A 19951-nucleotide genomic window follows, 5' to 3' on the forward strand; every position below is an offset into this window, starting at 1 on the left:
TGAATGTAAATGGCTCCAGGTGGTGGGATGTGAGTGCTGGAGGGCCCACAAGGCCACAAGGAGTTGGGTTGAAGTTTCCTACTAAGTCCTGACAATGCCACCGCTACCTCGGGATTACTGTTAGGAGATCCCTGTGCTCCCCTGATCTTCAGGCCCTGATCTGAGAGGGGTTGTTGAGAACCTGCCACTTAAAAATGTCAGTTGGAACGGTCCGTGAGTTCGAGCCCCGCGTCAGGCTCTGGGCTGATGGCTCAGAGCCTGGAGCCTGTTTCCGATTCTGTGTCTCCCTCTCTCTGCCCCTCCCCCATTCGTGCTCTGTCTCTCTCTGTCCCAAAAATAAATAAACATTGAAAAAAAAATTAAAAAAAAAAAATGTCAGTTGGCCACATGGCATGGCTGGTCTTGGAATAGAGTTGGTGCCAGGCTAAAAAAACATAATTGCGCTGTTGCTGCAGGGATTCTCCCTGGACCCGTGTTGAGACCTGAGCCCAAGATTCTTCTTTCAGTGAGAATTTTGACAGTAGTTCGGGTGTTCTTGGCCTGTGACCACAAATGAGTATGTCACTTCACTTCACAGCTGGTCCATGACAAAGAGTTGGCAGCCGAGGATGAGCAGGTGTTCCTAATGAAGCAACAGGTAAGAAAAACCAGTGAGGCCAGAGCAGAGGCCTTCTCTTGCATGAAATGCCAGTCCCCTGGGATGAGGTGGAGGGCATCACAAAGAGCTTGCAGCGTTAAAGGGATTGCTACCAGGTCTCCTTGTTCCCTCCCATTTCTGGCATTGGTACAGAGTAGGAGTTAGACCAGCTGCCTCAGGTGATCCCCTGTCTGCTTGCAGATTCTCAACAATGATAGGCTTGGTATCATTTTAAGTACCCTTTCTTTCTGGAAATTAGGTTTTTTGGCATAATACTTCCTGTGTTGACAGTTTACCAAGTGCCCTGACTTCACTTCCATTATTTCACATAGCCCCACACAGCCCTGTGCATGAAGGCAGGTGAGCTGATGTACCCATTTTGTAGGTGAGGAGAGTAACTTCCACAAGCTGACAGTTCAGAATGCAAACCCAGTCTCTCCTTCCTGTTTTACTAGGACTATTGTTAGACATGCCACTTAGACCTGTCATAGGTCTTCCTGATGGTCCAGGCAGCTCTGCGGAGGGTGTTGATGGGGTTTTTTTGCCAGCTGGTCCTCCTTTCTGTGATCTCCTTGCTTCCAAAACTGGTTACTTGAATTATTTTTTTCACCATGTAGCAAATTTCTGAATTTAAACATTTTGCATGTATAATATAAAACGTGACTTGGTTGTTATTAATGGCGCCCTCTAGTGGAGTACTGGGAAGTGTTTCTCCAGACTTTCCGTCCACTCTGCAGGCCTCTATTAATGGCCAGTGTGTCCCTCTCTTTGCAGTCACTCCTTGCCAAGCAGCCAGCCACGCCCACGAGAGCTTCTGTGAGTACCTTAAACTAAATGGGGTCAAGGCTCAGTGTTGTAGGTGTCTTCACACTTTATGCCATCATTTGTAAGAACTTACATTTGTGTGGGTTTTTGTATTTTCAAAGGGAATTTGGTTTCCCTAAAAGCCCAGGGCCAGGAACATAGTAGGAGACTCAGGAAAGGAATACAGCTCTGGGAAATAGAGTGTGCAGGTTTCATTATCTTGATGTCTCTTCTCTAAGGAGAAACTAAGGTCTAGAAAGAGACTGAGCTGGGGGCAAACTCCCAGTCCTACCTCCCTTCTCCTTACGCTGTGAAAAATATCCTGCAGAGCATGTCTTCGTTTTGGGGATGTGTATTTCCTGTTATTTTTATGCCTGTATGTAACTTGAGCTGGTTTTGGACTTAGGAATCCCCTGCGAGAGGACCCTCTGGCTCTCCAAGAACTCAGGGCCGGGGAGGGCCAGCAAGTGTGCCTAGTGCCTCCCCAGGCACATCAGTAAAGAAGCCGGACCCAAACATCAAAAGTATGTATCCTGCCTCTGTGGAGAGTGTTTAGTCTTGGGCCTGAGCTCTGAAGGGGCTATGTGGCTGGGTTTGGAACGTGGAGGCCCGTGGCAACTGGGCTGTTCTCTTCCCCAAGAAGGGGCTGCTTTCCACTTTCCTTCGCTCAAAGGGAAGGGGCTCGTGGTTGGCAGACACTAAGGCTGGTTCCTTTGTTGGAATCAATGGCCCTTACACTTGGTTCTGTATCAGGCCATGCAGGTTCTTTCAAAGAGGAATACAACATAATCACTTTATAATGTGTATTTTGAGGGGTGTCTGGGTGACTCAGTCTGTTGAATGTCTAACTCTTGATTTTGGCTCAGGTCATAATCTCACAGTTCATGGGATCAAGCTCCACACTGTCAGTATGGGATTCTCTCTCTTTCTCTTCCCCTGACACTTGCATGCTCGCTCGCTCTCTCAAACTAAATAAACATTAAAAATAAATAAGGGGGCGTCTGAGTAGCTCAGTCAATTGAACGTCTGACTTCGGCTCAGGTCATGCATGATCTTGCAGTTTCAGAGCTCGAGACCCACATTGGGCTCTCTGCTGTCAGCACGGAGCCCGCTTCTGATCCTCTGTTCCCCTGTCTCCCTGCCCCTCCTCCGCTCACTGTGTGTCTCTCTTAAATAAACTTTTAAAATAAATAAGGGCGCTTGGGTGGCTCAGTTGGTTAAGCATCTGACTTTGAGTCAGGTCGTGATCTCACCGTTTGGGAGTTTGAGCCCCGCTTCAGGTGAGCATGAGCCCCCACTTTGGGTGAGCCCCACTTCTCTCTCTCTCTCTCTCTCTCTCTCTCTCTCTCTCAAAACAAGATAAAAATAAATCTTTTTTTTTTTTTTAATGTTTATTATTGAGAGAGAGAGAGAGAGAGAGAGAGAGACAGAGCATGAGCATGGGAGGGGCAGAGACAGGAGAAGACACAGAATCCGAAGCAGGCTCCAGGCTCTGAGCTGTCAGCACAGAGCCTGACGCGGGGCTCAAACTCACAGACTGCAAGATTATGACCTGAGCTGAAGTTGGATGCTTAACTGACTGAGCCACCCAGGTGCCCCAAAATAAAAATAAGTCTTAAGTAAATAAGTAGTAAATTTTTAAAAATGTGTAATTTGAGGGGCCCCTGGCTGGCTGGCTCAGCTGGTTGAGCATGCAACTTTTTTTTTTTTTTTTAATGTTTATTTATTTTTGAGAGAGCGCACGAGTAAGGGAGGGACAGAGAGAGAGATTGACACAGAATCCGAAGCCAGCTCCAGGCTCTGAGCTGTCAGCACAGAGCCTGATGGAGGGCTTAAACCCACAAACCATGAGATCGTGACCTGAGCCGAAGTCGGATGCTTAATTGACTGAGCCACCCAGGTGCCCCTAGGGCATGCGACTCTTGATCTTGGGGTTGTGAGTTCAAGCCCCATATTGGGTGTGGTGAGTACTTTTAAAAATAAGTAAAATAGGGGCACCTGGGTGGCGCAGTCGGTTAAGCGTCCGACTTCAGCCAGGTCACGATCTCGCGGTCCGTGAGTTCGAGCCCCGCGTCGGGCTCTGGGCTGGTGGCTCAGAGCCTGGAGCCTGTTTCCGATTCTGTGTCTCCCTCTCTCTCTGCCCCTCCCCCGTTCATGTTCTGTCTCTCTCTGTCCCCAAAATAAATAAACGTTGAAAAAAAAAAAAATTTAAAAATAAGTAAAATAAAATACAGTGTATATTTTGAGTCCTTGATTTTGTTTCTCATTTTTAAATAATTATCATATATGAACTATGGCATTTTCTTCCCCCTTCACTTCTCTTTTCAAGCTCAGTTACTTAGAAGTTTAAGTAGCCCTTATCTTAGTGACTTAGTAATATCTAAATGTGTTGGTTACAATAAAACTCGCAAAACAAAATTTTATTTAATTCTTATGTGTACAGTAGCTATCTCCAACTCAGAATGAGACCTTTTCACATCAGCCTTGGAATGTTAAGGGCTTATAAAACTTTGGGAAACACTGCCTCATGGACAGGGAGATGATGTGGAGCATGAGTTCTATTATGTCCCCAGATAGGTGGGAAATCTAAACAGATTTGCACTTACCATGTTAATAGGGAAGTAGCCTTGGCAGTGGCAATAATGAATGTGCTCAGTGTCCTGGGAAGATGATAGCCACAGATGGATAATTCCAAGCTGAAAACTAGTTTTGTGGTGGTGGTAATTGAGTCATCCTGGTGGTGTAAGGCTTTTTTTCTTAATGTTTCCTTAGATAACGCAGCAAGTGAAGGTGTGTTGGCCAGCTTCTTCAATAGTCTGCTGAGTAAAAAGACAGGTTCTCCTGGAAGTCCTGGTGCTGGTGGTGTGCAGAGCGCAGCCAAGAAGTCAGGTACTAAAGGGCCCTTGGAAACCTATGATTCTTGTGGTTGAGCAGTGCTGGAGGTGGGGGAGTGGACAGGAGCGTATGCCTTTCCCTGATGTGCACGTCCTCCGTGTTCCCAACAGCCAAGCAAGTAAGCACATCTCCACCTTGTACTGAGCAGTACACTTTACAGCATGCAGGTTTCTTTGGCACATTTAAAGGTGGGATTTGTATACATTGGGTTCTCAGGAACTGACTATTGGGTGAGTTGAGTTATATCCTAAACTGAATATGTGACCCTGGTATTGGAACTGTTTGTTGGAGGTCATGGTCTAGGGTGTGGCACTGATATTTTATTTATTATATTTAATTTTCTGTTATGTTTTATAAGGATATTTGTTCACTGTCCCCAGTCTTGCCATGAGCTGAGCCTGTCTCACTGGAGGGTCATCAATTCCTGCTCCATGAAGCTCCCCCCTTGTCACAGGCACACTCTCTGTGGCAACCCACACTCCTTTCGTGTGGGCCAGTAGAGCAAGTGTATGTCTTGAGGCCTCTGAAACAAAAGAGCCGAGTTCCTTGGGAATTACCCATTTTGCTGGGAAGCTCCAGGCTTTTTTTCTTTTCTTTTCTTTTCTTTTTTTTTAAACGTTTATTTATTTCTGAGAGACAGAGTGTGAGCAGGGGAGGGACAGAGAGAGAAGGAGACACAGAATCCGAAGCAGGCTCCAGGCTCTAGGCTCTGAGCTGTCAGCACATAGCCCGGCGTGGGGCTTAAACTCAGGGACCATGAGATCATGACCTGAGCCGAAGTCAGACACTAACTGGCTGAGCGCCCCACGCGCCCCACTAGGCCATTTTAAAATGGGTTTGTTTTTAACTTTCCTTTGACTATACTATCCTATACAGTGTTTTCCCTAATTGGTGTTTTCAGATCAAAGGAGTCCCTCAGGAGATCACTCCATCCTCAGGTCAGCCGGTCCTTCAGGGGCTCCTGAGTTCTTAGAGACTCCACCTGGTCTGGTGGCCTAGGCTGTGGGCTGGTATTTCTGATAGGAGAGAAGGGTCATTTCCAGGTCCCAGCTAGCATTTGAAAACAAAAAAATATGAGCACTGACTTTGTGCAGGATTGAAACGTCTGACCTTAGTCTTATATTCTTATTGAAGCATGGTGTTTCCAGGGTACTCATATGAGTTAAAGTATTGTAATTAAAAACAAAACCTAAACACCTGTTCTGTCTGAGGCACAGAAAGTAGTTTGCCTTATGCCAGAAACTCACACACCACCTCTAAGAAGGAGGTGATGACAGTGCATGGGGTCAGGGGTGGGTGGTGAGAGTGTTTTCAGAAAGGCCCTTATATTTGGCACAAAGGCTTGCCCAGGCAGGGGGCAGTTATGTAGTCAGAGGAACACGGACCTGTCATGTTTGGAAGGAAGGGTTGAATTAGGGTATCTCCTCGTCATCACTGCAATGAAAAAAAGGCTTGCTTTCATTCTTACTGAGGTTATTATCACCACAAGTGATTACAGAAATCTGTATCATTTTAAATGTTCCTTTTAAAAAATTCTTTTCTGTTTCCCATCACTGCTGCTTTTTCTTTCTTTCTTTTCTTTTTTTTTTTTAAGGACAAAAGACTGTGTTGACAAATGTTCAGGAAGAACTGGATAGAATGACTCGAAAACCAGACTCCATGGTAACAAACTCTTCAACAGAAAATGAAGCCTGATCCTCCTTAAAAAGTGCATATGTAAAATGACCAAATAACTATGTATATTGATCTGCTAAGACAAGGATTTTTCTGATATGGCACATGCTATCAGTTTTTTGGGGCAGGGGAGATGAACTTAAAAAATACTTCATTGGCTTGTCCAAATATGAAATGCACATTTAGGAAAGTTACGTGTCAGACCCCTTTGTTAAGGATAACCCTTGGACTCTCAGGCATGTGGCTCTCTTGTGAGAAGCAAGCGCAGCAGGGCCTTTTGTGAAAGGGAGGGTAGATCGAGAGAAAGATGGCCCACTTTCTTTCAGGGTGGAGCATATGAGACCAGGAAATCAATGATCAGAGGGCGGTTAGTCTGACCAGTTGCGTGTTAGCAAATTCACTTGTTCTTGGGAAGCAGATTAAGTAGCAGCAAGTCCAGGAAAGAGAACGACGGAAAGGAGGAATTCGAGAAGTGACGGTGGGGAAGCTGAACGTTGGAGGAGATGAGGAAGGAGGAGACGAGCGGTGTTAGTAAATACCGTGTGTTCGGTAGAAAGTCGAATAATCATTTTTAAGATTTAAAAGTATTTCCAAACTAAATACTGAGAAAATGGGAATAAGATTTGTTCTGAATGCATCTCTAACTTAAGAAAGATGTGTAAAGTGTGGGGGTGCCTGAGTCAGGTGGAGCTGACACGGGTAGGGAAGATGGCAGCTGCCTGAGACTCACACGTGTGGCCCAGGCCGTGTCCTCAGGACGAGCTGGGCTCCACGCATGTGCGTCGGGGGGGCATTCACTGTGGAGTGTGTTTAAAGTCAGCAGTTACAAAATTAGTTTAACTTTGCATTGTGTTTTCTAAATAGCTCCTGCTTTGTTTTTTAAATTAAAGAAAAAAATTTTATACTACCACAGGCTGGCCTACTAACAGAGAATGGGTGACCAACCTCTCATTTTACCATAATGCAGTGTGCTACAGAAAGTTTGAGGGAGGTTTGTAATGTAATTGCACTCTGATGAATTGGCTTGCACCAATCCCTGCCTTATGGTCTGTGGATACCTTCACAGAGTTCCATTGATGCAAAAGGGTCTTGTCCTAGCTCTCTGGTCTGATCAGTGCTATCAGATGGACAAATAAGTGTGAATGTTTTATATTGCAAATGGAAATGATACATTTCTCTTACTTGTGTTTTTCATAAAATGTAGCATTTCTTTCTTATGGAAACAAGAGTTTCCGTGTCTCCGTGTAGAGCAAATTCATGCACATCATCATGTCATACCACCATTCTAGAAATGACTTCTGTGGATTTGAAATGGCACTTTTAATTTTATATGCGACACAACATTTGAATGCAAACACTACCATTGATTTAATATATAAAACATTTGTTGTCAAACCAAGGGAAAAAAACCACAGTTCACTTATGTGGAGTTTACTTTTTTTATATGAATGTTTGTTGTACTGTGTCTGAAAATAACTTCCCTAACGTCATCACTTTTACATACCAGATTTGATTGACCACTAACATAGTACTGGGCATAACTTAATATCCTGTGTTGTATATACAAAGACTCTAATAAGACTGTCTTGAATTGCTTTTTTTGTAAAGGTCTGAACACTGTTAAGGAGAAAGCTGAGTATTTAGTTGCCTTTCTGACAAACATAAAAACATGTTTTTTGTGCCAGTTTTATTGTTAAAAATACACTTTTCCACCCCTTTTTAAATTCAGTTATTTGTTTAATGTATTGTGGCTTCCAATCACCAGATTGTCCACGTAATGACAGTAAACTGACTATATAAGGATAGTTGTGGTGTAGTGACCAGTAGATGCCCAACAGCTGTGGCCACACTGATGGGGGGGTCACTTAGTCCCTCTCTCTACAGCAGCTCGGGTGGGGGTAGGGGCAAAATGATTGACCTCAGAAACAAGACAAAATTATTTGAAAGGCACATGCCTGTGGGGGATACAGTGTGATTTCAAATTTTAATGCAAAATTTTACTTTTTACAAAGTTTTTTTTTTGTCATTTAAACTAATAAGCACTTTTGTGTCAATATAAGATGTACTAAAACTGATGAAGTGCTAAGACACCTGTCTTGTGAGGGAAGATTTCTTGGGGATCACTTTGAGTTTCTCGTAACGAGTGGCTGCTCCTAGTAGCGGAAGACGCTGGTGCGCGTAATATGTCATGTGCTCAGTGGTTGCCAAAGTCTACCAACTTTGGGGAGCTGCAGGGTTCTTTTTGGGGGGGTGGGAGGAGGGGAGATATTTTTTGTTATTTTGGGGTTTTCAAGCAGTGGAACCAAAGGCCGAACAATAAACAGCCTTTACTTTTTAAAGTAAAATTCATTTTATTTGCAGAATACACTTGTATGGTAGACTATTAAAGACAATTTTCTGACTATTTATATATATTATAGTGGTTACATCTGCTGTTTGTCTTTAAAATGGAAAAATCAAAGAAATAAGCCCAACCTTGAAGATGTGGCCATGAATTGGTCTTTCCTAAAAATGCAACGGGTATGCTGCTAGAATTATTTAATTTTGTTTGCACTTTTTTTTTTGATTGGCATTTTAAAAATCACTATTTAAACTGATGATGTCGTATTTTATGAGTTTAACAAAGTTGCAAGTGACTGCTCTGTACATCATGACCTTAACAATGTTGATGCTGTAAGTGAAAGTTCACTGTTGTCTCTATACTGAGTTTATTGGTGTTTTTAACTTAAAATTTGGACTGCAGATTATTCCCCCACCAGCCTTAGTCCAGGGGTGTGGCTCTAACCGGATACAGTTATGCAGTCATGTGGAACCTTGCTTTCTAGTGCTGGAAAAGAAGATGTCTCTAATTACTGGCTTCAATAAACACGAATCCAGACTGCTTACAATTTTTGGTGACTTTCTTTATGATAAATTATCTCACTGGAGAGAGATTGAATTGTCTGCTAATCATATGGCATACCTACCATGTGGCAAAAAATGTTTACCTCTCTCACTAAAAATTATTAGACATTCTGTTAAGAAAACTGTTAAATCCATATTTTGAAGTATGTGGAGTTCTAAGCTGCAGGTAAAGTATAGTGGTGTTTGTGAGTTATCCAACATATTTTCTTGCCTCTTAGATAAATTCTTGATTGTCTGAATTGAGCTCGTTTTCACTTAGCTAATTTGGAAGACTTGGGCTTCGTAGAGGAGTTTCAGAGCAACTGTATCATAATCCTTTTTATCTATTTAAATAGAGAACAGTAAAATATGTTCAAGAAAATCGGATTTGTCATTTTAGAGATGCCCCCTTTCTGTTTCTTACACTTATTTTAAGTGTGTTGAATAAGTTCAGGTCATAGAAAATCCCACATTCTGGGTTTGTCTCATTGTTCATGATTTGATTCAGGTTAAATGGCTTTTGCAAGGATGCTACATAAGTGATGTTACATATGTTCTAGTGCATCACATTAGGTTGTCCCTGTATTGGGATGTTAGGTTTGATTCTCTTTTTTTTTTTTTTTTTTTTTTTTTTTTTTTTTTTTATGAAATTTATTGACAAATTGGTTTCCATACAACACCCAGTGCTCATCCCAAAAGGTGCCCTCCTCAATACCCATCACCCACCCTCCCCTCCCTCCCAGGTTTGATTCTCTTTGATTAAGGTGGTGCCCCCCAGATCTATCCAGTAAACTGTGGGTGGTACTATTGAGTATCTTGGTCTTCAGCCACCTTTTTACCCATTGGTTATAGCACCTGCTGATGATTTTTTGCCTAAATCCGTTATCTCATTAGGAGTCTTTTTTTTTTTTTTTAATGTTTGTTTATTTTTTGAGAGAGAACACTCGAGGGTCACAAAGAGAGGGAGACAAAAGGGTCCAAAGCTCTCTCCGCTGACAGCAGAGAGCCTGATGTGGGGTGGGGCTTTAATCACGAACTGTGAGATCACGACCTGGGCGAAAATCAGATGCTTAACCTACTGAGCCATCCAATTGCCCCTCATTAGGAGTCTTAAGTGATAATTTTCTTATCCCATCATTCCTCCTGCATTTATTAGCCGGCATTCATCTATAAAAAGGAGTTCTCTTCCTTCTGCTCTTTTTGGGTAGTTGTTTTTACTGTGAATTTTTAGATTCAGAGTGTTACAATCTAATAACTCATTCTTTTTGATGCTCACATTGCCCTAGATTTTATGAGTGGGAGCCCTCTCAACCAACCATCCTTTTCTCTTTTTATTGAGATATAACTCACAACATAAAATTTACCATTTTAATTTTTTTTAATGTTTATTTTTGAGAGAGAGAGCGCAAGCAGGGAAGGGGTAGAGAGAGGGAGACACAGAATCTGAAGCAGGCTCCAGGCTCTGAGCTGTCAGCACAAAGCCCATCATGGGGCTCAAACCCACAAACCGCGAGATCATGACCTGAGCTGAACTTGGATGCTTAACTGACTGAGCTACCTAGGCGCCCCAGGCAAGTACAGTTTGGACAGATGAAGAACTGATTAAGAAGCAGAACCAGAAAGCAGCCCAAACTGGGGAACTTCATCCCTTTTGGGCCTACTTCCTCTGTAAAAGTGGTATAAAATTTCTTTGCGGTCATTGTGAATAGTAGAGGAGGTACACGTGCACTTGGCATATGGTCGGTCTTCAATGTGATTTTTGGCCCTGAAGATACCTTTTGGAAACTCTGCATTGTTCCAGCAACTCCATTTGTACCTGTGGAGAATCTACCCATTCCATTTGTGGCATTTCACATTTTGTAGTTTAAATATCTCATCTATAAAGAATACAGGTAGAAGGGATGGACAACCTGTAACCAGTCACCTGGTGCAGTTCCCACAGGATGCCACATCTGACCCTGGATCCTGGAGGCAAGGACAGTGCTTGCTATTTAGTACTGTATTTCTTACCCTGCAAGGCCTGCAGATAAGCCACAAGGATGCAAAGTGCCATCCTGATGCTCTGCCACTTGAGGCGCAGGTGGTGTGTTCTGATTAGGAGAAACAGCAGGCCTGTAGCGGTGTGGTTGAGAGCAGGAGGAAGGAAGAAGCCAAAACACTCACCATGGATGGCCAGTGCACCCTGCTGGTACAAAGAGCCAGAACATAGCCGAGATGCAGCCCAGAAGTCTCCCTGGGTTCTGATTCTAAGGGGATCTTGCAGCGTGAGAAGAGGAGACACTGCCGAGGTAGCAGGAGTTTGAGAGGCCAGTAGAGGCGGGACTAGGGTTCTGTGTGGGAAGTTTGAGGTCATGAAGTCCCTTCCCCAACCTTGGGCAACATTTTAGCCAGGAGTTATCTAACCTTTCTAGTGTTTCCAATCTTAAGAAATTCTAATGTGGGTAAAGTTAAAATCTTTTTCCAGTACTGTTAACATTTAACTTTGTGTTCATTCCATCTTTTCATTAAGCAACTCAAATCATAAGACCATTAAGATATCTTCATATGTGAGGTTTTTTTAGAACATTTAATTGAACTTGTTTCTTGGATAGAACTGAATTTACATTTGTAAATGATCATCAGTCTTCTCTGTCTTCCCCCACCCTGCCTCCCCTCCAAACCCATCTCACCCAGTCAGCTTCTTGAAAGAACTCTTTAAAGTTCTAGAAAAGGCAAGCAAGATGTGAACTTCAGATTGTAAGCATCTTAATTTTTGTTTGGGGAAGAACTCCCTTTAAAACTGTCCTTTTTTAAGGCAATGATTTAAAGAGTGGCGGTGCTTGTACATCTGCCAGGAGACTGTGGCATGTTACATCTGTCCTTGATATTTAAAATATTTGGCGCCATTTTACTGTGAATCCATTTTTGACTTACTCAGAATCAGCTAACAAATGCTAGCCTGGAATTAAACTTGGGAGTATATAGGAAACTAAACACTCTAGTTGTTTAGACTTTGTATACAAATAATACATACATGTTGAGAAGGTATTTCAGAGGTTCCAATTAATGTTAGGTGGCTTGCACCCTGAAAACCCATCTTAGAGGCATATTCTCTCTCACAGTACAGGAGGGAACAAACAGCAAGGATTTGCCCTGCACTGCCATAACTGCAGAAGAATGCCGCTGGTTCTGGTGCAGGCTCTGCCCCTCACCGGGTAGCCTTGCTCTTGACATTCCTCTCTCCATTTGTAAAAGTTTAAATCTCGGCTTCCCAAGGTGTGTTCTGGGCATATCAAATTTTAGATGGTCAAATGGGATTAGAAGATTCAAGGGTAAACTAAATTAAATAGATTTTTTTTAATTATTTTTTGAACTCATGTATTTATTTTATTTACTTTCTTTAAAAAATTTTTTTTAGTGTTTATTGTTTATTTTTGAGAGAGAGACGAACACAGCATGAGCAGGGGAGGGATAAAGAGAGACACAGATAAAGGATAAAGAGTGACACAGAATCTGAGGTGGGCTCCAGGCTCTGAACTGCCAGCACAGAGCCCGACATGGGGCTTGAACCCACGAACCGTGAGCTGAAGGGCTCCTGAGCTCAGGGCACCTGAGCTGAAGTCAGATGCTTAACCAACTGAGCCACCAGGTGCCCCAACTTTTTTTTTTTTAATGTTTATTTATATTTGAGAGAGAGAGAGCATGAGCCCAGGAGGGAACAGAGGATCCAAAGTGGGCTCTGCCCTGATAGCCGAGAGCCCAGTGTGGGGCTCGAACTCACAAATTGAACTGTGAGATCGTGATGTGAGCCGAAGTTGGACTCTTAACCGACTGAGCCACTCAGGCACCCCCACGAACTAATTATATTTTTAAAGTGTATTTATTTTGAGAAAGAGTGAGCATGTACATGTGAGCAGAGGAGGGGCAGAGAGAATCCCGAGCAGGATCCATGCTGTCAGCACTGAGCCCCCCGCGGGGCTCAACATCATGACCTGAGCTGAAATTGAGTTGGGACACTTAACCGACTGAACCACCCAGACACCCCAATAGATTCTTGTTCCGATTTGTTTTATGGGTAACTGGGTAGGTATAGCTCTTCAGAAGGGCTCAAGTGTTGGCTTTCCCAGCTAGCTGTGACTATGGACATCTTCCAGGTTCCACAGAATGCCCTTTGAGAACATTCACATGCAGGGCTACTAAGGCTCAGTCAAGATCCCTATTTTTATGACTGTTGGAATTTGGACTCTGGTGATATTTCTGTGTGGACTCTCAGTTTCCTTTCCCTTGCCCCACCTTCTCTTCCCTCTCACTTTACCTGCTCCCAGGGAAATCAGCATTTGTAAATTGGTGGGTTTGCCATAATAGGAACACCCCCTGGGAAATTTTGCCCCCGGGAGTGGGTTTCTGTGACTCCCGTGGACGGCATGGTCACAGGCACAAAGGGCAATCCAGCACACATCTCGCTTCTGGCTCGAGTTCTCAAGGGAGGCATCACCAAACAGCCTCAAACCAGCCACTCTGCCAGATGGTTCTCACCCACGCTCAGAACCATAAGTATTTCTGGCACTGAGCTGAACCGGAACTGCTCTGACATAAAAGGAAAACTGTAGCCCACAGTCCGAGCCCTGACACGTGGGCTGTCAGGTGGGCTTGTGTTTGAGTCCTGGCTCCAGAACTTAACAGTTGTGTAATTGTGGACAACTGAGACACGTGACCTCTCTGAATCTTAGCATCCTCATATCTCACAGGGAGGCTGGATGCATTGAGGTGAGTGCCTCTTGCAGTGCCAAGTGTGCAGATGGTCCTGAAACAGAACCAGCCCTGAACCGATTGTGTGAGAGAGAGGCCTTAGTGCTGGAAATCACCACTTTCAAGATGGAGAGATAAACCCAGGTTGGGAAGTTACTCATCACCGTCACACAGGAAGGGAGCAGAGCTAGGACTGAGAATCCAGGTGTCCTTGCTTCTGTCTCGCTGCCTTCTTCTACCTAATCTGCACACTTTTCCCCAGCAGGGGCAGTGCTAAACACCAGACTTAAATACGAAGAAATAAATTGCTAGTTTAGACACCAAGCAAGAGAGCTATTTTAGGGCAGACAAGCTTTCAACACACTATAAATTCCATCACCTGGGCAACTGCCTGGTTTCTTGGGCAAGGCAGCTCTCCGCCATCTGCATGCGTGGGCTTCCAAATACGTGGTTGAGGTTTGTGACTTTTTGGGGCCTCCCCCTGCCTCTCCTCAGCAACCATTGCCATCTTCCAAAGAATAGTGGGCATGATTGGGTGACAGGAGATATTGCTGATAATGTAAACAAGGTAGGTTCTGCCCCTCCAGGACTAATAGTCCTCTGGGAGCAACAGCTAAGGCAAGCAATGTGTCTAACACCACAGTCATCTTTGCTCAAAACAAACCCCCAAATCACTGGCACTTTTCCCCGTCCCCACTGATTTGGCCCTAAAGTCTTTTTTTTTTTTAGTTTATTTTGAGAGAGTGGGAGGGGCAGAGAGAGAGGAGAGACTAAATCCGAAGCAGGCTCCTTGCCCCATGAACCATGAGGTCATGACCTGAGCCGAGATCAAGAGTTGAATGCTTAGCTGACTGAGCCACCCAGGCACCCCTGGCCCTAAAGTCTAGGTGGGCAGAGCATGGTATGTGTCTGGGGCTGGGGTGGGAAGCTATGGTGACCCAAAGGTGGTTTCTGGAACCTGAGCAGGGTGAAGAGAATGTCCCTATAGGTGGGGATGAGGGAATGGCCAGGTGTTAAACAAACAAACAAACAAAAACTCTTTTCAGGGTGAAGAGGGCATCTTAGGAGAAGGGCACAGGGCATCAGAGCCCAAGTGGTGTGAAGACAGCAAACCCATGGGAGGCTGGCCTGACTCAGGTATCCATCCAGAAGGAGGAAGGAGGGCATCGCATGGAGTGTCAGAACCTGAGCCCAGTGAAGTGAGTCTCTGTGTGAGACGAGGGGCCCAATATGGGGTCATATGGCAGGAGGGCACCTGTGGAGGGATTGGAGAGATGGAGATTGGAAAGTGGTTACATACGGGGGCATCGGTCATGTAAATTAATGTATGAAAGATGATAACCAGGCTTCTCACTGCCAGAGAAGGGAGTAACAAATAATGGGAAGAGTAATAAATAATGGAAATAGAAAACTAGAGTATTGGAATGGAGCTAGAGACATTAGGGTAAGCTCGTGGTTTTCAATACACACACACACACACACACACACACACACAGATGTGTGTATTTATATACATATGTATATTCCCTAGCTATCTGCACTGAGAGGGTCTGGGAGCACCAACAGCCCAAGTGAGCATACTTCATGCCTAGATTTTGGCTCCTAAGTACTATTCTCCAGTAAAATAAATCAGGGTTCCTTGGAGAAATAGCTGATTCTAGAACCGGGGCAGGGGAAGTGTCAGCTTGGGAGATCTGTGCTGGAAAGTAAGAAAGAGCTCAAAGAATAGGGAGACATCAAAAAAAAAAAAAAAACACACACACACACAAAAACAAAAAACCCACATTGATCAGCTTGCTAATTAATTCAAAGGCAATTTGAGCATTTAAAAAAATAATAATGGATTATAACTCATTAAAAGAATAGAAAATCATGAGTCTATATTTGATATAAAGTAATAAATTATACGTCAGAACTGGCATTCCATTTCTCATCAGCATTTCAATTTATATGATTTATTCAGTGGGTTATAATTCATTACAATCAATATTTATTTGGATTCTTAAATTGACTCAGGTGTGTTCATTACAAGGGGTAAAAAGAGTAACTTAATAGTGGAGAAGCCTGGTAGATACAAGCCTCAGCTACTATGAAAGTGAACATCATTAGTAATAGGACAAACCTCAATCATGTGCCTCCCGATAGGCTGTACTGAGAAGCATATAATTTCTAGGGTGCCAAAAATGTATGACCTGAATCTAATCCCAAGGAAACATCAGAGAAACTCAGATTGGAGGATATTTCTGCAAAATAATTGGCTGTAATCTTCCAAAGTGTGAAGGTCGTGAAAGTCAAGACAAGTCTGAGGAACTGTTCCAGTGTGAAGGAGACTAAAAAGATAATAAGGCAACACATGATCCTTACTGCGATCATTTAGCTACAAAGATGTAGGGACATTTGGCAAAACTTGAATGGGATCCAAAGATTAGATGGTAGTAATGTGTCCATAATTTCCTGGCTTTGATGGTTGTATTCTGCTAAAGGAGGAGAATGTCTCTGTAGGATGTATGCACTACTAAAGTATTTAGGTGTGATAGGATACTAGGTTGGCAGCTTACTTTCAAATAGTTCAGAGGAAAAGAAGTTCTTTTTACTGTACTTACAGGCTTTTTTGTTTGTAATTTTGAGATTGTTTCCAAGTAAATACATTGAATTAAAACAAACAGCCTTCAAGTCGGCCCATGTACACAGGCTAAAGATCAAAAGCTGTGTACCATTCAGGCCTCTGACAATAGCTCTTAAAACCTCTCCACCCCCATGACTTCTTTACTAACTATGTCCTTCCGCCACTACTTCATTCCCTCCTCTAATCTCCTGAGCTCCCAGACTCTGCCCTAGGCTTGTCCTACTATCATACTTTCCTGCCCTTTCTGACCACTTACCTAAGGCCTGTCCATCCTTTGAGGCTTAGCTCAGGTGCCCATGAATCCGGGGACCTCCAGTCCCCCCTTCAAGAATCAGACTCCCTGCACTCTTGGGATGTTTCTGGTTGCACCAGGGTTTCCTTGAATGGGTCTGGGGATCCCTAGGCATCCACAGATGGTCTCTTGGGGGCCCTGAGACCTTTTTTCTTTTAAAGGGTTGTATCCATTATTTAACGTAATGGAGACTGCTACCAATTTGATAGAGAAGATAAGACTGAATTATTTATCTGTACTTTTTGTTTTCACTCAAATCTGATCGGGTCAGTCCCCTGCTTAAAGAGCCCAGTTCAACTCTAATGGCTCACCTGAGTGCGGGGGCCTTCACAATGTGTTCCCAACCTACCCTGCTCATCTATCCCTCCCCTTGCCCTTCGCATACCCTTCAACCCTCCCTGTCTGAACACAAACTCAGGCTGCTCACCTTTTTATGAATCCCTTTCTGTCAAGCCTTTGCTCAGGCTAGCTCCTTGTTCCAGAATGCCTTGTCCTGCTTGTTCAGAATAATGACAACAATAATGAGTGAATATTTGCTGAGTGTCTACTTTGTCTCCATCACCATTCTAAACGCTTCACAATTGGCAGATGGGGAAACAGCCCACAGATGTTAACATCTTTTCTGAGGTTACACAGCCAGTGACTATAGTTCTGTGTTCCCCCAATGGTTACTGGCATGCCTACCCCGCGTCTGGCCCTGGGCGAGGCCCAGAGGACACAACACAGATCATGGTCTGGAAGAGCTGCAGATGGGTGGGTAAACAGCGAGTTATACATCGTGTAGTACATACTTTGATGCAAGGGGCTGTGGAAGCCAGGGCAGGAGCATCTGACCCAGCCTGGGGGCTCAGGAAGATATTCCTGGATGAGTTGGCATCTAGCCTGAGCCCTACAGGATAACTAGGAGTTAGCCCTCTTCATTGTGCTATTTTGAGTGTTAAATGAGTTAATTTATGACAACCAAGTAGAGCCATGTCTGGTACATGGAATGCATTTTAAAAGTGCCTTCTCCTCCTCCTTGGCCTCAGAAAGGAATGGGTGTTCATATTGCAGGTTTGGGGGGCCAGCAAGTGGCATTATGAATTATGTTTTAGCCTCGTGGAATTCAGGACACCCAAGGGTAATATCTAGTGGGCAACTGGATCTAAGTGACTGGAGCTCAGGAGGATGGTCTCGAGTCATGGGAAAGGTGATGAAGCTAGTACCCTGAGAAACACTGAACTCCAGGGACCAAACCTATACAGATGACTGAAAAGTGCAGCCAGAGAGGTAGGAGGAAAGTCAGGAGAGCCTGGGACCATATAGGTCAGCCAATGAGACTGCTTCCAGAAGGTAGAACAGGTGGCAGGATCACATGCTAATGAGTGAATTCCTATTTCACCTTTAAGACCCACGTTAGCTCCTTGAAGCTTTCCCTGACCTCTCCTAATCCAGGCAATTGCACTGGCCTTGTCCTATAGATATTTGCAGCAGCAGATTCCTGTCCACACCTTAGGCTTAAGCATCAGACCCTTCAGGAGGTCCTGAAAATCTACCCCTAGGGGCGCCTGGGTGGCTCAGTTGGTTAAGCGACTCTTAATTTCCACTTGGGTCATGATCTCACAGTTTATGGCTTCAAGCCCTGTGTGGGGCTCTGCGCTTACAGTGCAGAGCCTGCTTGGGATTCTCTCTCTCTCTCTCTCTCTCTCTCTCTCTCTCTCTCTCTCTCTCCTCCCCTGCTCATGCTCTCTCTCTCTCTCTCTCTCTCTCTCTCTCAAAAAAAAAAAAAAATCTTCTTGAATGATTCCTGTGCTTACTGAAGTTTGTATATACCTCTGTGTTCTACAGAGAAAAAGCCCAGGATAGGATTCTCATTGGCTTAACTCACATCCCAGGCCCACCCTGGTAGGAGGGAACCATGACTGATCAATCTTGGGTCAAGTGCCTACTCTTCCTAGGTGAGCATCAGCAGGGAGGTGGGAGGTGGGTGTTGGATTAGAGAAGGAGCAGTCCAGAACAAGGTGGGGGTGCTGTCCTTAGAAGCAGGGGCATAGATGCTAGGCAGATGGAAGCAAGCATGCCCACTCTGGTCCCACAGTGGCTACCCCCACAATTCTTTTGTGAGAGACTCAAGGCTGCAGCATGTGGCCCAGTGGCCGGCACATGGAATCGGGCCATCAGCAAATGTTTGGTTTATGTATGTTATCCCCTGGCTACCGCAGTGACTCTCCGAAGTTCCCAGGCTAGTTTAGTCAGCATCCGGCCTGGGATGACCACGGGTACTGGAGGGAAGGCAGCACCCACGTTTTCTTACAGTCACACTTTCCACCTTCTCTAGAAAACCATTCCCCCTTCTCTGCCACGGGAAGAGAAGGTGGAGAGCAGCCAGGGAGAAGCAAGGCAGCTGGCGAGCAGGCAAATCTTTCCCCAAATCATCAAGTGCCCGCAGGGTTTGGTGGCAGCAGGACCTGCAAACTGGCATCCCACGGAGGGTGGGATTCCACCGGAGTCTCCGGGAAGGGGCGCAGATGGATTGGCTTGAGTTGTCCTTGGTCATAGGAACTGAAGGAATGTCAAACTGGAAAATCCCAGCAAGCACTATTTTTAGAGAAGACTTGGAGAGCATTTTTCTGGCTGGAGTGACAAGTTTTTTCAGAAGCAGCAGTTAACTGCAGTTCAGGGCTGCAGCATCTGAACTGCTCCCGGCTGGAATTCGCCCAGGCCCAGCCCTCCCTCCAGGCATGTGGGAATGCACAGCAGCACAGCGCACAGCCGGAGGGGTCCGGTCACTACCCCCCACCCCTGCCTTGGGACAACAGGGGCATCTGCTTCTTTCAAACACAAAAATGGCGTGTTTATTTTTACATCTTTGAGTCTAATCCTTCAGACACAAGGAATTTGTATGGGTACTTTTCCTTTAAAGGCTGTTTAAAAGTGAAATTGTTTCAAACTAAGTTGTTAGTCTTGTGACATTAAACGTAAGATTTTCTTGTGCATTTGGTTCATTTTGATATTAACACTGATGGGGCGCCTGGGTGGCTCAGTGGGTTAAGTGACTGGCTCTCGATTTCAGCTCAGGTCATGATCTTGCGGTTCATGGTTTTGAGCCCCACATCGGGCTCTGTGCTGACAGTGTAGAGCCTGGTTGGGATTCTCTGTCTCCCAATCTCTTTCTCTCTCTAAGTAAATAAACTTTAAAAAGGATGATATCAACATTGATAATTGTTCATGATAAACTTAATTTGTCTTCCCACCATATACTTCATGCTTGAGATGTTCTACATCACCACCAATGTCTGTATTTTTGTTTGAGGGAGAAGTCTGTAGGGATCCTGCTAATTACTGAGCTTATTAGAAGTAGATTAGATCTATTGCTTAATTGACATTACAGGAAAAACTATGCCCATCTGCAACACTCACAGAGATGCACTAG

At 44.3% G+C, this 19951-nt stretch overlaps 1 protein-coding gene across 4 annotated transcripts in view; it reads left to right on the top strand.

Moving 5' to 3' along the window:
- Positions 1–19569, top strand: part of DYNC1LI2 (dynein cytoplasmic 1 light intermediate chain 2) — a 37799-nt gene extending 18230 nt beyond the window's left edge. Inside the window, exons 9-14 of one of the 4 annotated variants that reach the window (XM_030297785.1) lie at positions 578–637; positions 1412–1453; positions 1848–1965; positions 4214–4330; positions 4447–4454; positions 5931–6039. In XM_030297785.1, the coding sequence (XP_030153645.1) occupies positions 578–637; positions 1412–1453; positions 1848–1965; positions 4214–4330; positions 4447–4454; positions 5931–5948 (363 nt within the window). In that variant the 3' untranslated portion in view covers positions 5949–6039. Of the gene's footprint in view, positions 1–577; positions 638–1411; positions 1454–1847; positions 1966–4213; positions 4331–4446; positions 4989–5930; positions 8899–18856 lie in introns of those variants that run through there. The other 3 variants (XM_030297782.1, XM_030297784.1, XM_030297783.1) reach the window with 3 other exon arrangements.
- The last annotated feature ends 382 nt before the right edge of the window (positions 19570–19951 follow it).

Source organism: Lynx canadensis, chromosome E2 (assembly GCF_007474595.2).
Source record: "Lynx canadensis isolate LIC74 chromosome E2, mLynCan4.pri.v2, whole genome shotgun sequence".
In the NCBI taxonomy this organism is placed as follows: domain Eukaryota; kingdom Metazoa; phylum Chordata; class Mammalia; order Carnivora; family Felidae; genus Lynx; species Lynx canadensis.